Source organism: Pipistrellus hanaki (assembly GCF_964339955.1).
Source record: "Pipistrellus hanaki genome assembly, chromosome: 10".
Classification (NCBI taxonomy): Eukaryota; Metazoa; Chordata; class Mammalia; order Chiroptera; family Vespertilionidae; genus Pipistrellus; species Pipistrellus hanaki.
The window spans coordinates 36,757,988-36,772,988 of NC_140512.1; the positions used below are offsets into that span (position 1 = coordinate 36,757,988).

At 35.0% G+C, this 15,001-nt stretch overlaps 1 protein-coding gene across 2 annotated transcripts in view; it reads right to left on the reverse strand.

Moving 5' to 3' along the window:
* AGMO (alkylglycerol monooxygenase) overlaps nucleotides 1-15,001 on the reverse strand; it is a 260,218-nt gene that overhangs the window by 155,511 nt on the left and 89,706 nt on the right. For both annotated transcript variants that reach the window (XM_084897113.1, XM_084897114.1), the window contains exon 4: nucleotides 6,935-7,038. In XM_084897113.1, the coding sequence (XP_084753239.1) occupies nucleotides 6,935-7,038 (104 nt within the window). The remainder of the gene's footprint in view (nucleotides 1-6,934; nucleotides 7,039-15,001) is intronic.

Here is a 15,001-nt window from a genome sequence, read left to right on the forward strand (position 1 = left end):
TAGGTTTTTTATAATGAAAACCACAGGGGTAAAAGGCCATTCTCATTCTTTGTCAAATGGTATATGCTATCAAGATAACCTTTTTATCATATTTTATCAAAGGGTAAATGCTACCAAGTCATTTCCCAGAATGTTTCCTTTGATTGTAGATTGTGTTTGCCAAGTTTCTCCACCCGACCCTCTGTCCCCTTTTCCATACTTTTTCTTACTAAAAGACTTACTAAGTACAGGCTACACTCAAAAATCAGAGCTAGGGAGGCATTAAGCTTCACTTCCTAGACAAGGACCATATCTACATACCGTATATTATTTATAATTCTTCAATGGAATTTGTATTCTATTTGTTCCCATTTATTTATTTAGTCAATCATCCTATATAATAAAAGGCTAATATGAAAATCAATCAAAGGGCAGAACGACTGATCACTAGGATATGCACTGTCCACCAGGGAGCAGACACTCAATGCAGGAGCTGCACCCTGGTGGTTATTGTGCTCTGGAGTGCTACTCAGCCAGAAGCTGGGCTCATGGAAGAAGGCCTAAGCTGGCAGTCAGACATCCCCTGAGGGCTCCTGGACTGCCAGGCTGATGGACACCCTCCCCCCTCAGTGCACAAAGTTTGTGCACTGGGCCTCTAGTTTATCTATATCAGTATGGACCAATTTCACAGACATTTATACTTTGGTTTATAACTCCACAGTACATTATATACTTTGTTATTCAAACTGTTCCAGATTGGGATCAGGAGAGCTCTTTCAAGTTGGCGCCTGTATTCCTTTGACATTCCCCATTCTTTTATTTTTCCAACACTTCTGTAGCTATGTTTTCAATATACAATTGTAGCATTCAGGTATTTTATTATAAATTTGGCAGAAAATAAAATGTTAATCCCTACACTATTATATAGTACACAATATCCATGAGTCTAGACTTTTTTATTATTTGCAAAGTGGAGAGACCATCATGTTTTAGGCATTATATTAATTAAGATGTGTAATGAGATTGAAATAGCATGCAAAACCAATGAATAATTTGTACTTTAAATAATACTCACTTTAAAATGCAGCTGTTTTTGGATAATATTAAATCTAAGCTTAAAACTGGCTAAAAATGCAAAATGTATCGTCAGAAATTTTTAAAAATTTATTTTTTAAATAAAAAGTTTCACTAGTTTAAATGACAGAATTGTCACCCTAATTTTCATAGTACTGTCAAAGAAAAGCCCTCTGAAGCTTAATTTTGCATTTCATTTTACAAATCAATTTTATCTTCAATGACATGACCCATTTCTTATTTGTTCTAAAATACACTGTTACCTTAGTAACTATCAAATTACATGCCTTATGTAGCAGTGTTGGAAGAAAAGAATATTAGAGTCAAAGAAAATAGAGACCTGATTAATGCTCTTGGACTTTAATGTCCAGAAAAACCTATCACAGACTTAATTTTCATAGACCCTTGAACCATCTATATTATCTCCAAAGGACCTACAAATACTAGAAATGAATCCATTCTGATTTACAATGCAGACCTTTGTTTTCTGAACTACAAGTCTTCAGAATCCAACCCGCACACTTATCCGCCCCCCCTCCCCCCAAAAAATTAGCATCTTGTGATGCATTCCCAATGTTCATTTCCTTAATCATGGTATTTTTCTATGCCCTTGGTCACATGATATAAAGTTGCAAAGGGAATTTATTCCTGCAATAAATAGGTGTGAAACTGCATTCCACTTAAATTTTCTCCAATCTGTAACTTTGAATGCATTGACTTAATAGGGCAGAAGATACAGTGAAACCAGGATAGAGATGACCATATACTGGACTGAGATGTCTGAACTCAAGTTCCAACCAGCAATGTTCAACACTGCATGATGTAGCAGGCTCCTCTGAGATTCTTTGGTAGCTTTCAAAATGGATGTTTTAAATATAGTTTTTCCAAAATTTCTCTCGGTTCTAAAATAAATCTTTTATGCTCTGATAAACGTTTTCCTCTGATGATTCCTCAGAAGATTAATTCACCTGGAGCAGCATGAAATACAGCTGCATCCTCTCATGGAGGCGTTCTTCCTCAAATGCAGGTATCAGAGTTCTAATTATTATCCTCATGCAAAGAGAAATACATGAATCAGCATAGAAAGAAGTTTTTGAGATTATTATTTTAATCAGTCTGATATTCAGCCTATTTTGTATAGGATAATAAAACATTGTATTAATGCCACTATTTCTTAAGAAGGAGGGGTGTGCAGTATCTTTCTTTCCATCAGGGGCCTGTCCTTTGCTCCATTCATTGGAACCCTAGGCCAGTCTTGACCTATGCAGCAATAAAATATGTAGAATTTTCTTCCACTTTGAATCATCCAGAGTTTTCAGCACAATCTATAGGATTTGGGAAAAATACCAGCTGTACCAGTTAATTATGGTGGATTTTGTAATCAAAGAAAACACAATAATTTCAAGAGAAATATCAAAAGTGCTTTATTCAAAGTAATGTTCATCAGTACCTACACATTCCCCCATCTTTTAGGTAATTTGTGGATACCATCCCAAAGAACTTCTCTTGTTTTGAGGCAAATGATTCAGAGACCAAATTTTCCACTTCTTCATACGTTTTGAAGTGCTGCTCAGAAAATTTGTGTGCCATCGATCAGAACAAGTGGGAAGCTGAAGGAGCAAGGTCTGGTGAATACAGCAGGTGAATTAATACATCCCGGGCAAAAAAAAAAAAAATCCTGGTTGTTTCTCAATCAAAGCATGGTTCAAATTGATGACTTGTTGTGGATAGCGATCAGTATTAAAGGTTTCACCTGGTTTTAGAAGCTCATAATATATCACACCTTCCAGATCTCACCAAACAGCGCATTGTGTTCTTTCTGAAGCAAGCTGGCCTTGCAGTCGATGTTGATGGTTGACCTGGACCAACCCATGATTTTGTGCATTTGGGATTCTAAAAATAAATCTACTTTTCATCGCTAGACACAATTTGATGCAAAAAGACTTTCTTTCGTGCCATTGAAGCAACATTTTACTGATGACTTTTTGGTTTTCCATTTGTCTTTCGTTCAGTTGATGTGGCACCCATTGTCCTTCCTTAAAAATCTTTCCCATTGCTTGTAAATTATTGGAAATTGTTTGCTGAGCAACATTTAATTTTTCTGCAAGTTGTTTTTGAGTTTGACATGCATTTTCATCCAATAATGCTTGTAATTGTTGGTCTTCAAACTTTTTTGGTTGACCTGGACATTCTTTGTCTTTCACACAGAAATCATCACTTTTAAAGTGTTTAAACCAGTGTTCACAAATATCTTCAGGTGGAGCATATTCACCATAACCTTCCCTAAGTATTCAGCAGCACTTTTCTTCAAAATGAAGTAATAAATTAAAATTTCCAGCAAATGCTTTTTTAGCTCGAAATTTGACATTTTTAAGTATAAAAATATCTATGATGTTAACACTTTCAGCTAATTTTACATATTAAGTTTTGATATTTGCATCAATACAACAAAATAGCATACATATCTAATCGCATATATATCAACATATGTGTAACTCCATCTATTGAAAAAATTCACATTAACTGGTACACCTAAAAAGCATAACATGCTAATTAGACCGGACGTCCTTCCGAACTTCCTTCCAGACAAAGCAGCAGCAGTGGGGCCAAGGCAGAGGCAGTTTCTGCAGTAGTGGGGGCCAAGGCAGCCACAGCAGCGGCAAGGGCCAAGCCCTTGCACAAATTTCATGCACCAGGCCTCCAGTATATATGATCCTTCTTTTACACACATGCTTAGAATTGTATTATAGATTATATTGTGCCCCCAAAATTAATGTGTTAAAATACATATCCCTTAATACCTCATATTCCATAATGCCTCACAATGGGACCTAATTTGGAAATAGTCACTGTGGATGTAATTAGTTATGATGAGGAATTAATGGAGTAGGATAAGCTTCTTATAAAACCAAGAGAAATATGGACATAGACACAAGGAGATGGCCAGGTGAAGACTGGGGTTATGCTCCCCAAGGCCACCGAACTCTCAGAACCTAGGAAAGGGAACTAGATCAGCAACTTCCCTGGAGAGTTCAGAGGGACCATGGCCATGCCCATACTTTGATTTCAGACTTCTGGCCTTCAGAACTGTGAGACAATACATTTCTGTTGTAAGCAGCCCACTTTGTGGTACTTTGTTATGGCAGCCCTAGGAAATTAATAGAAGCTATAACACAAGTATGTGGAATTGGGAGCAGTGGTGGAGGTGTGGATTACTTTTAATACCATTTCAGCAAACCTATTAGTACCATCCTGTCTTACAGATTTGTTTTGCCTATTCTAATGTTTGAGTAAGAACACATGCCAATAAGTATATTTTTTCTATCTATTTGGGCATCTGGTTTAACACATGGGCCTCTAACACTTACTATTGGGTCGGCAACTAAGTAATTGCGGGTTTCACACATATATGGCTTCCGTTGAATTTTTAGGTTTGCAGACGTAGTACAAATGTAAAACACATTTTGTTATTTGATAGTTGGCTATTCAGCTGTTAATCAGTAAAAAAAGTTTTTTGATCTGTTTTGTAGTTTTCGTTTGGCGTTCGTTAAAAAATGGAAAATCAAAAGGAACATTTTCGTCATATTTTGCTTTTTTATTTCCTCAAAGGGAAAAACGCATCGCAAGCTCATAAAAAGTTATGTGCTGTTTATGGTGACGAAGCCTTAAAAGAACGGCAGTGTCAAAATTGGTTTGCCAAATTTCGTTCTGGTGATTTTTCACTCAAAGATGAAAAACGCTCTGGTCGTCCAGTTGAAGTTGATGACGCCCTAATCAAAGCAATAATCAATTCGGACTGTCACAGTACAACACGTGAGATTGCAGAGAAGCTTCATGTATCACATACATGCATTGAAAATCACTTAAAACAACTTGGCTATGTTTTAAAACTCGATACATGGGTTCCTCACGAAATTAAAGAATCACAGTTAACGCAACGCATTAGCAGCTGCGATTTGCTAAAGAAACGTAATGAAAATGATCCATTTTTAAAACGACTGATAACTGGCGATGAAAAATGGGTTGTTTACAACAATATCAAGCGGAAAAGATCGTGGAGCAGGCCAGGTGAACCAACTCAAACAACATCAAAAGCTGATATTCATCAAAAGAAGGTTTTGTTATCAGTTTGGTGGGATTACAAAGGAATTGTCTACTTTGAACTCTTACCACCCAACCGAACGATCAATTCTGATGTCTACATTGAACAACTAACGAAATTAAACAATGCAGTTGAAGAAAAGCGGCCCGAATTGACAAATCGAAAAGGTGTCGTATTCCATCATGACAATGCAAGGCCACACACATCTTTGGTCACTCGGCAAAAATTAATGGAGCTTGGTTGGGATGTTTTGCCACATCCACCATATAGTCCTGACCTTGCACCATCTGATTACTTTTTGTTTCGATCTTTACAAAACTCCTTGAATGGTAAAAATTTCAATAATGATGATGATGTCAAATCGTACCTGATTCAGTTTTTTGCTAATAAAACCCAGAAGTTTTTTGAACGTGGGATTATGATGCTGCCTGAAAGATGGCAAAAGGTCATTGATCAAAATGGGCAATACATTACAGAATAAAGTTATTTAGTTCCATGAAAAAATTGTCTTTGATTTTCTTTAAAAAATCCGCAATTACTTAGCTGCCGACCCAATAGCTCGAATTAACCTCACTGATATTTCATTCCCCAACATTAGTAACATTTGATCTAGCATTGCATGGGCCTATTTGTGAGGCTATGATGAAATAACATAAGTGAAAGGTAATACAGAGACATGTGGAAGAGGATGTAGTATACAGGTTAAGATCTGGATCCTGAAGCCAGGTAAATGAGTTTTGTGACTAAACTATGGATTCAGTTCCATGATTTAAAAATTAGAGTTGTAGTGATATCTGTATTTTAAAGATGTCATGAATTTAAATGAGTTAATACATCAAGAGGTCTTAGAAGATTGTGTAGAACATGGAAAGTACTCAACAAATGGCAACTAAAAGAAGTACCTCAAAAACAAAAAAGAACCATGCAAATGTTAGATCAGTATAATGTATAGTTAGCAAGCAGCTTATTTTTTGTTTTAATGTGGAAGGTCACCTTTAAAAAAAAAAAAAGATATATATTTTTATTGATTTCAGAAAGGAAGGGAGAGAGAGATAAAAACATAAATAATGAGACAGAATCTTTGATTGGCTGCCTCATGCGTGCCTGCTACAGGGGATTGAACCCAAAACCCAGGGATGTGCCTTGAGCAGGAATTGAACTTGACCACCTGGTTCATAGGTAAATGCTCAACCATTGAGCCACACCACCCAGACAGCAAATCCAATGTGAGGGTTGTTACCAAGTGGATGAGCTTTGCCAGTGAATCAGAAGAGACTTCAAATGAGGGGCTATTTGTGGTATTCATTAGTGTTGTCATTTCCTTGTGTGAAAGTATTGTAGAGCCAAACTTTTTGTTGAGCATCACACTAACTGCTCTAATAAATAGATAAAAAGCAAAGAGTTTAAGTAGATTTCCCTGGGGCATTCAGAAGTGGAAATTCATTTAAAAAAAAATGCTTTTAAAAGTTTGTAATAAAATTTTTGCATATATTTGAATTGAGATACATTGTCAATGTAGCACATCCCTTATTGAATAGTAAATAAAAACAGACAGCCACTTTCTCACCTTGCTCTATACCCCAGGGTGAGTTTTATCACTTAAATAAAAGACTGTCATTGGAAAGCACCACTTGCTTCATTTTAGTGTCTGTACTTAGAGGGGAAAAAGAAGGATTTTAGCAAAAACACCTTATTAGTTTACTCAGAGGAAATAGAAACAGCTGAGATGTTTTAAAAATGAATTATATTATTACATTTATTCAATTTCATACAACTTACCCAGGAAGTATATACTTGGAAGGCAGATTGTCTCAGTGCTGTGGATAAGTTATAGTCTTCAGAACTGTGGTGTGTTTGGTGTGCAGCCCACATAATATTAACCTCTGCAAAACACATAATTTGGAACGAGCCATGAGAATAAGAACAAAGCAACTTCCATTTTCAGTTATGTATGCTGCTCTGTTGAGTGAGGAAGAAAATCTGGAACATCTCTGAAAAAACTAGCTAATATAATTATAATTAAAATAAGCTGCTTCAAATCACTTTTGGAAGCAAGGAGGGTATAAATTACAAATAAGTAAAAAATTGAAACATAGCCAATAAACATGTATAGTGTATATGATATAATTAAATGCCTCTAGCAAATTGAAATGACTTCCAAAATTTACACTTTGCTAACATATTACAGTATGACAGATCATAAAAACTAACTGGTAATGTTATAATAATAGAGTCAATGAACAGTGATGATATTTCAGTATGTGATAACATATTTCTAATTAAAGAAGAATACTCTGATGGGAGAAATTGCTGCATATATTTTGGAATAAAATATTACATAATATTATTTCCTGATGGCATTTTAAGAAATTTCATACTATGTCTATTGAAATAAGAGGCAAAGCAAAATAATATTTGTTCCTCGGATTTAAGGTTTCATTTTTATTAACAAATATATTAGCTTATAGTTACGTGGCTTTTTTTTATGCTTTACCAAAACACTATGCGATTTCTAAAATTGTCCCTCATAACTGCTTTATGCTCATAATAGAAAAGGAAACATAAGTTGAAATTTCCATCAAGTATTATACAAATTAACCCCTTAATGCATTGAAATTCATATATACACAAAAAAGATAGCTGTTTGATTTCTGTTTACAATAAATATGCCACTATAAAATTACCTCCAAAGCAGATGACACAAAAAAGAACAAGCCACACTTTTTATTCTGTCTGTATTTTTCACTGTCTACGAAGATTAAAATGCCCCACAATATTATATTCAATATTTAAAAATTATGTTCTTAGCTAAACTAATTTATATTTAGTCCTTTGCTATAAATACAGGAGGTAGAATTAATTATATGATATAATCATTATATATCTGTCAGTATTGATTAGAAATTAAATCTTTGGGGCTTAAATTCATGGGAACTGAACAGTGAACATGAGTGAAAATTTGGGGTTATTTTTCTTTGCAATTGCCAAAAACTAATAGTTATAATTCATGGCATATAGCAGAATAATTTATTAGAGGTTTTTATAAAAAGTATATCTATATAATATACATGTATATTACACATGTATATGTTACATACATGCTATATTACATTTAGTATATATGATATATACACTATGTCATATATAGCATGCGTTATATATTAATAATTACATGTTATATAACACATATATCATACACTATATATTAATTATATATTATATGTTAAACACATATTATATAAACATATATTATATACACATATATACACACTGTTCCAAGAAATATATACAAAGTTTAACAGATGACAGCTCAGTTTTGAAAATGAAATGTACTTTAATAAACAGTGCCTCTATAATTTTTCAAAATGTGTATACACACTTTCTGGGGGGCACCCTATATATTTAATCTGGGTGCACTCCTTAGCCATTTGTTTAGGAAATGAAGCTCTCTGAACAACCTGTACAAGGAGTTACCAAACAAGATAGCTTTTGCTAAAGTGTTTTGGTAAATAAATGATAGCTCAGAGATATAAGAAGAACTTATTTCTGTGAGAATAAGAATATTGTGAACAGAATTATGAATCAATATCCCTATCAAAAGTAATTTCTATTAAAGTCATGTATTTGCAAGTATATTTATAAATCATCTATCTACTAGTATATGTAACTTAATCCTGATTTGTTGACTTTTTTTTAATCATATATAGTAATGACTCTATATTTTTACCCAAGCAATTAAGAAAATTCTTCTTATATAAGTAAGAACTATTTCACCATAATGACCCTTAACTTCCCAGGCATAATCTCTGAAATAACCTAGAACCTAACTAGGCTATTTAGCTACATAAAAGACATATGCAAAGAAACCTTGGGTACTTGATAACTTTAGATGTTATTTGGAAATTTACTAAGAGGTACTAAATTTGAGGAATGTCCTAAATCTTTTAAAACTTCTTACAGATTGAGCTCCTGAAGCAATCTAAACAGTATTATCTTTTTAGAACACACCCACTATTTCAGAACACATGACTTACAAACTTCATCACAAATAAAATAACTGTCCATTTTTTTGGAACTTTCAGGATTTGTTTTTAAGAAACTCATCATTATGCATCCATGGTATGAGTGCACCAGGGGGAAAACTAACCAAATGAGGTTAGAGGGTGATAAGATATATTGAAACTACTTCCTTATTACCTCCACAGAAGTTAAATGGCTGAACAAAGAATCCACAAAGGTGGAGGTCAAAGACCTGTCTCTTTAGTTGTTTTAAAAGCATTTACTTCCTATCACAAACTGTGTGTAACACAAGCCTTCATTCAATGAAGTACAGCTGTGTAAACAGGGTACAGTAACAGGATCTTATTGCTTTACCTCTGTCACTTTGCAGAATTGGGGGAAAACAAGAATATGGGATTTTTTTCCTCACAGACTATATTATGCTTTCTTGAAGTAAATATTTTTTTTTAAATAAAATGTAACTTATTGTAAGTTATAATAACAGTTCTTTTGTAAATAATATCAGGAAAAGTTGATAGTGCATTTGTAAATATGTTCATCTTCCCTAATTCTTGATTTGATAAATTGTCCTAATGGGAAAATAAAATCACAACTAGTAAACTGAAACATATTATTGCAATAGACTTTCTATAAAAAATGTAAGTTGTAGTTAATAACAATTTTCTTTCCTGCAAGTTAATTATCATTATACAAACATATGGTATGTTATTAGGGCTTTTCAATAATATAATCCTATCTAATAAAAGAGCAATATGCAAATTGAAAGTACCTCTTCTACACCCACAAGCCACGCCCCCAGCCAATCAGGACTGAGTATGCAAATTAACCCAACCAAGAAGGCTGCAGCCACGGAGCAAGAATAAGGCTTGGGTTTCCCTGGCAATGGAGGAAAGCAAGCTTCCTGCACACCCTGGTCAGCCCTGGACTCCACTTAAGGCTACAAAGTTTCAATTATAGAAGACAAATAAATCCCAGATACCAAGGCCTCCACTTGGGTTGCTGGGGGGCGTGGCCAGCCTGCAAACCACCACAGGCCCCTCACCCAGGCCACCCCACACCCCAAGTGAATCCCAACTCTAATCAGTGACACCCTTTAGGGCAAACTAGCCGGTCCCCACCCTTGCACCAGGCCTCTATCCTATTTAATAAAAGCATAATATGTAAATTGAGCGTCACTCCAACACACAACATGGCTGCCCCCATGTGACACAAGATGGCCCCCACAAGATGGCCATCAGGGGAGGGCAGCTGGGAGAGACCAGGACTGCAAGGGAGACTGCAGGAGAGGACAGTTAGGGATGACCAGGCCGGCAGAGAAGGGAAGTTGGAAGCGAGCAGGCCTGCTGGGGAGGACAGTTAGGGGTGACCAGGCCAGTAGAGGAGGTCAGTTAGGGGCAATTAGGCTGGCAGGGGAGCAGTTAGCAATGCAAATTAAAGACTAAAAGTCTTTTTTGAACTGCCTATTGAAAATCTGTACCCACATTTTAATTTGGTTATTTTTTACTATTGAGTTTTGAGAAGTCTTTGTATATTCTTCATACAAATCCTTTACTAGATGTGTGATTTGCAAGCATTTTCTTCTAGTTTGCAGTTTGACTTTTCATATTTTAACTCTATCTTATGAAGAACAAAAGTTTTAATTTTGATGTAAATCTAGTTCATATACTTGAGGGTTTTGTGAAAAAAATATTTTTAGTATATATAACAAAGAACAGGGATAATTTTGTAGAAATTTTTCAGAAATGATGAGAAATTTGGAGACGTTTAGAAACAAAGAAAGTCTATAGACCTTATACATCCAAAGTCTCTATATAAGTCTCTCCTCTCATATCTTGTCAGCTATAGAATGGAGAGAAATAACTTTTAAATTAATCTGAGACATAAACAGGTCTACAAGGAATTTTTAAAGCTATAAGATAGCTATTTAGTAATTTTCAATGTGGATAGGCCAGGAGATTTTGAGGTATTCAGAATTTGGAAATTCCTCAAGTTATGAAAGAAAAATGTTACAGGCATATTTGCAAAATGTTAGTGATGCTTGGCATCAAGATAGGCATGTTAGCAGCACTCTTTGCAACATTTAGCTTATTGTGTGGTAACTGTGGAACATGAGAACTGCAGTCTTTTAGTTCAAATTTTACTTTTAGAAATAATAAAAATGAAATTAAAATGGGAAAGGAAAAAGTCTATTAAAGGAAGAAAGCTTTTTATTCTCTCTCTCTCTCTGCAGTGACTTTTTATGCATTTACTGCCTTCTTGGATATTTTTATTAATGTGTAATTGATACACAATATCCTATAATTTTAGGTGTACACAGTAATATATATATTACAAAATGATCTCCACAATAAGTCTACTTACCATCTGTCACCATACAAACCATACAAAGTTATTACAATATTGTTGACTATATTCCCTGTGCTTCACATTACATCTCCATGACTAATTTATTTCATAACTGAACATTTTATCCTTTAGAGATGGAGGTGACTGGGTCCAAGTATTCTCGAATGGCACATATTTGGTAATTTCCAATAAGTTAAAGACATTAAGGACCTCAACACACCCTATTAAATGATGGTGCTAACCCTCTTGAATTGGAACAACTGCCTTATTGCCTTTTACAAGAAATCTAACACTGTAAAAACACTGGACTGGACTGTTCAACTTTTGTTTGAAAACAATTGTCACTTTGAATTTAAAGATACCAACCATGTGAATCCTTTAAAAGTTTGTTCTATCTTTTTCTAACAGATGAGTACAATTGACAAATGATTTCAATAAACTGAGTTAAGCAAACAAAGAATAAGTAACATACTCAAATTATCGAACTTTATAATGTCTAAATGGAGAATGTGAATAACATGGAATATAGTCTCAATAATTTCCTATTATCTACTCTTAGAATAAATTAACACTGTCATTTATTAACATCTTTCCAATAATCACAACTTTAATATATTTTTTATATTTTGTATGTATTTTAAAAAGCTTTTCAATTCTAGTCTGCAGATTTTTAAAATGAGTATTCTCCATTTACATATTTCTTTCAAAATTTAAACAAATAAATAAAAGAAGGTACACTTTTCAGTATGATGCAAAAAATCTATAAAAATTTATACAATATTTTCAATCAAAACCTGTTTCTATACAATGCAAAAAACAAGAAATAATGTAATGCTTATTACTGAGTTATTTGGACAAATACTAAAATTAAAACTATATAAGAATGTTATTACTACCTACCACATTTGCAATAACAATTAAAATATGATTTTAAAATTTCAGAATTTTGACATATCCATATTTATGTGTTTAATTCTATTTCAAATCCTATTTAAGTCTAAGAATTAAAATTAAATTTAACAAAATTTCACTGTAATAAAGATTTATTAGCACTAGTTTTTTGAATCCCTACTATGTACAAATTGCTGGATAGACATTCTGATAGATAAAAGCACAAAATAGGGAAACAAATCCCTCAAAGAACCTACAGTCAAATAGAAGCCAAAGAAATATATGTAAAGAGTTGATTGACACAGGAAAATTTTAGTGTCTTAAAATAAAACTAATTCTGTGTAGTTATACATATCCGGCATTATTTTGTAGTCATAGTTTTATAAAAACTTTTGAAAAATTATATTAACCAAGGCTTCTAAGGTAAGAAGACATCAACTTCAATCTGTCTGAGAGATTAAGTGACCAATTCCCTACCCGGCTTTCTATATTACCTGTTCTCAAAATGTCCTAGAAATGAGATTTCACAATAGCTCATGAAATTCAAACTTGGGTCACTGCATGCTTGCCTCAGGGTTTAGAGCTGCCATTAGTACCTTCCTATCTTTACTCAAGATAAGGTTTATTATTAATAATAATAATATTAAGAACAATAACAATAGCAATGAATTGAAACATAAAAGTGTGTACTACATACTAGAAAAAATTTTAAATTCTTTATATGTAGCAATTCATATCCTATCTAATAAAGATGGTATATGCAAATTGACCATCATGCCATCATAAATGTGGTGGTCCCATAGCCACAAGGTGGAGGTGCCCAGTTCCCTCAGCTCTGTCAGAGCCCACGAGTCCTTTCAGGCCTGCCAAGGGGAGGAGTGGCAGGCACATGGTGCAGCAAGCCTCGAATGGCGGCTCTCCAGCCGCCCAGGGCCACCCGAGGCTCAGGTAACCAGGGCTGGCCGAGGCTTGCACTGCCAGCAGCAGAGGTGTGATGGGAGCGTTGCCTTCCCCTGATCTCCAGGTCACCTCCTACCTCTGAGGGCTCCTGGACTGTGAGAAGGGGCAGGACAGGCTGAGGGACTGAACTTTCATGCACCAGGCTTCTAATATTATACTGAAGTATATTAGAAATTAGTATACTAGTTTTGTATAGTATAAAAATTTGTATAATTTTTATTTTATAGTTGAGGAAATGAAGATACAATGAGATTTAATAACTTGCCTAAGATAAATTTAAAAATTACTAATATTAATAATTTTCATAATTCCTTGCAGAAACTATATATATTTGTACGTGTATAAATGTGTATGTTTATATATATGTGCGTGTGTGTGTGTGTGTGTGTGTGTATGTGTATTTATTTGTTAATCCTCACTCGAGGATATTTTTCCATTGAGGTTTTTTTTTTTCTTTTTTTTTTTCTTTTTAGAGAGAATGGAATAGAGAGAAAAAGACACAGAGAAACATTGATGTGAGAGAAACACATCAATTGGTATCCTCTGCATGAGCCTCGGCCAGGGACCCAGTCACCTCAAGATGAGGCAAGGAATTGGTGTGCCTCTTCCAAACTCTCTCTTTTCCCCTCTAATTGCAAGCAACATAGTGGAGGAAGCTGAAGCCCCTAGAGCAGGGGTCTTCAAACTTTTTAAAGTGGGGGCCAGATCACGGTCCCTCAGAGAGCTGGAGGGCCGGACTATATGAACTACTAATTCCTACTGTAACACCTTGGCTGCGCTCACTGCCCAAAAAACCTGGCGGGCAGGATCAGACTCCCCTGGGGGCTGCATGTGGCCCGCGGGCCGTAGTTTGAAGACCCCTGCCCTAGAGTATGCAAAGCCAGAAGGAAAGATGGAAGAATCATGAATACATGAAAAGACTGGTGAGTGCCAGAAAGGAAAGGGGTTGGGGGTGACTGGATAAAGACTGGAAGGGATTAGCTAAAGAACACGTATGCATACCCCATGGACACGGACAATAGTGTGTTGAAGGCCAAGAGAGGCAGATGTGGAGGTGGGTAGAGATGGGTAAAGAGGGGGGTTGAGACATTTGTAATAGTGTCAACATTAAAATTTATAATAAAAAAAATTATAAAAAGTTAAAAAAGACAGGTTTTGGTGCAGTTAGTGATTTAACTTTATAATATATTTAGTTTCTAAGGAATCTGCATGCTTTACATAGATTAAAAGCAAGAAATCTTCCATATTATTTAATGACACATATTTGGCGTTTGTAATGATCTTACTAGCACAATCATGGGGCAGAAATCTTGGGAGAATAACTGTCTTTAGGTCAATAGAGGCAGCTAGGATTGGCAAGCACTCCTGCGATACTCCTGTGTGGCATACTCGCCTGCAGGGAAACACAGTGCACTTCTGCTGTATTATGTCTGGAACAATGATTTTTATAATTTGTCTCCACAAGCCACAGAATCCAAGAACAAATAACCTCGAAAGTTTGAAAGGAGAGCTACATAAGGGAGTGAATAGGGAAACAAAACCACCAGGGACAGGACAAAATTGCACTACAACCATTAGTTAGAAAGCAGCCACAATCTGTTTTCATTCTCTCTCTAATTAACCTCATGG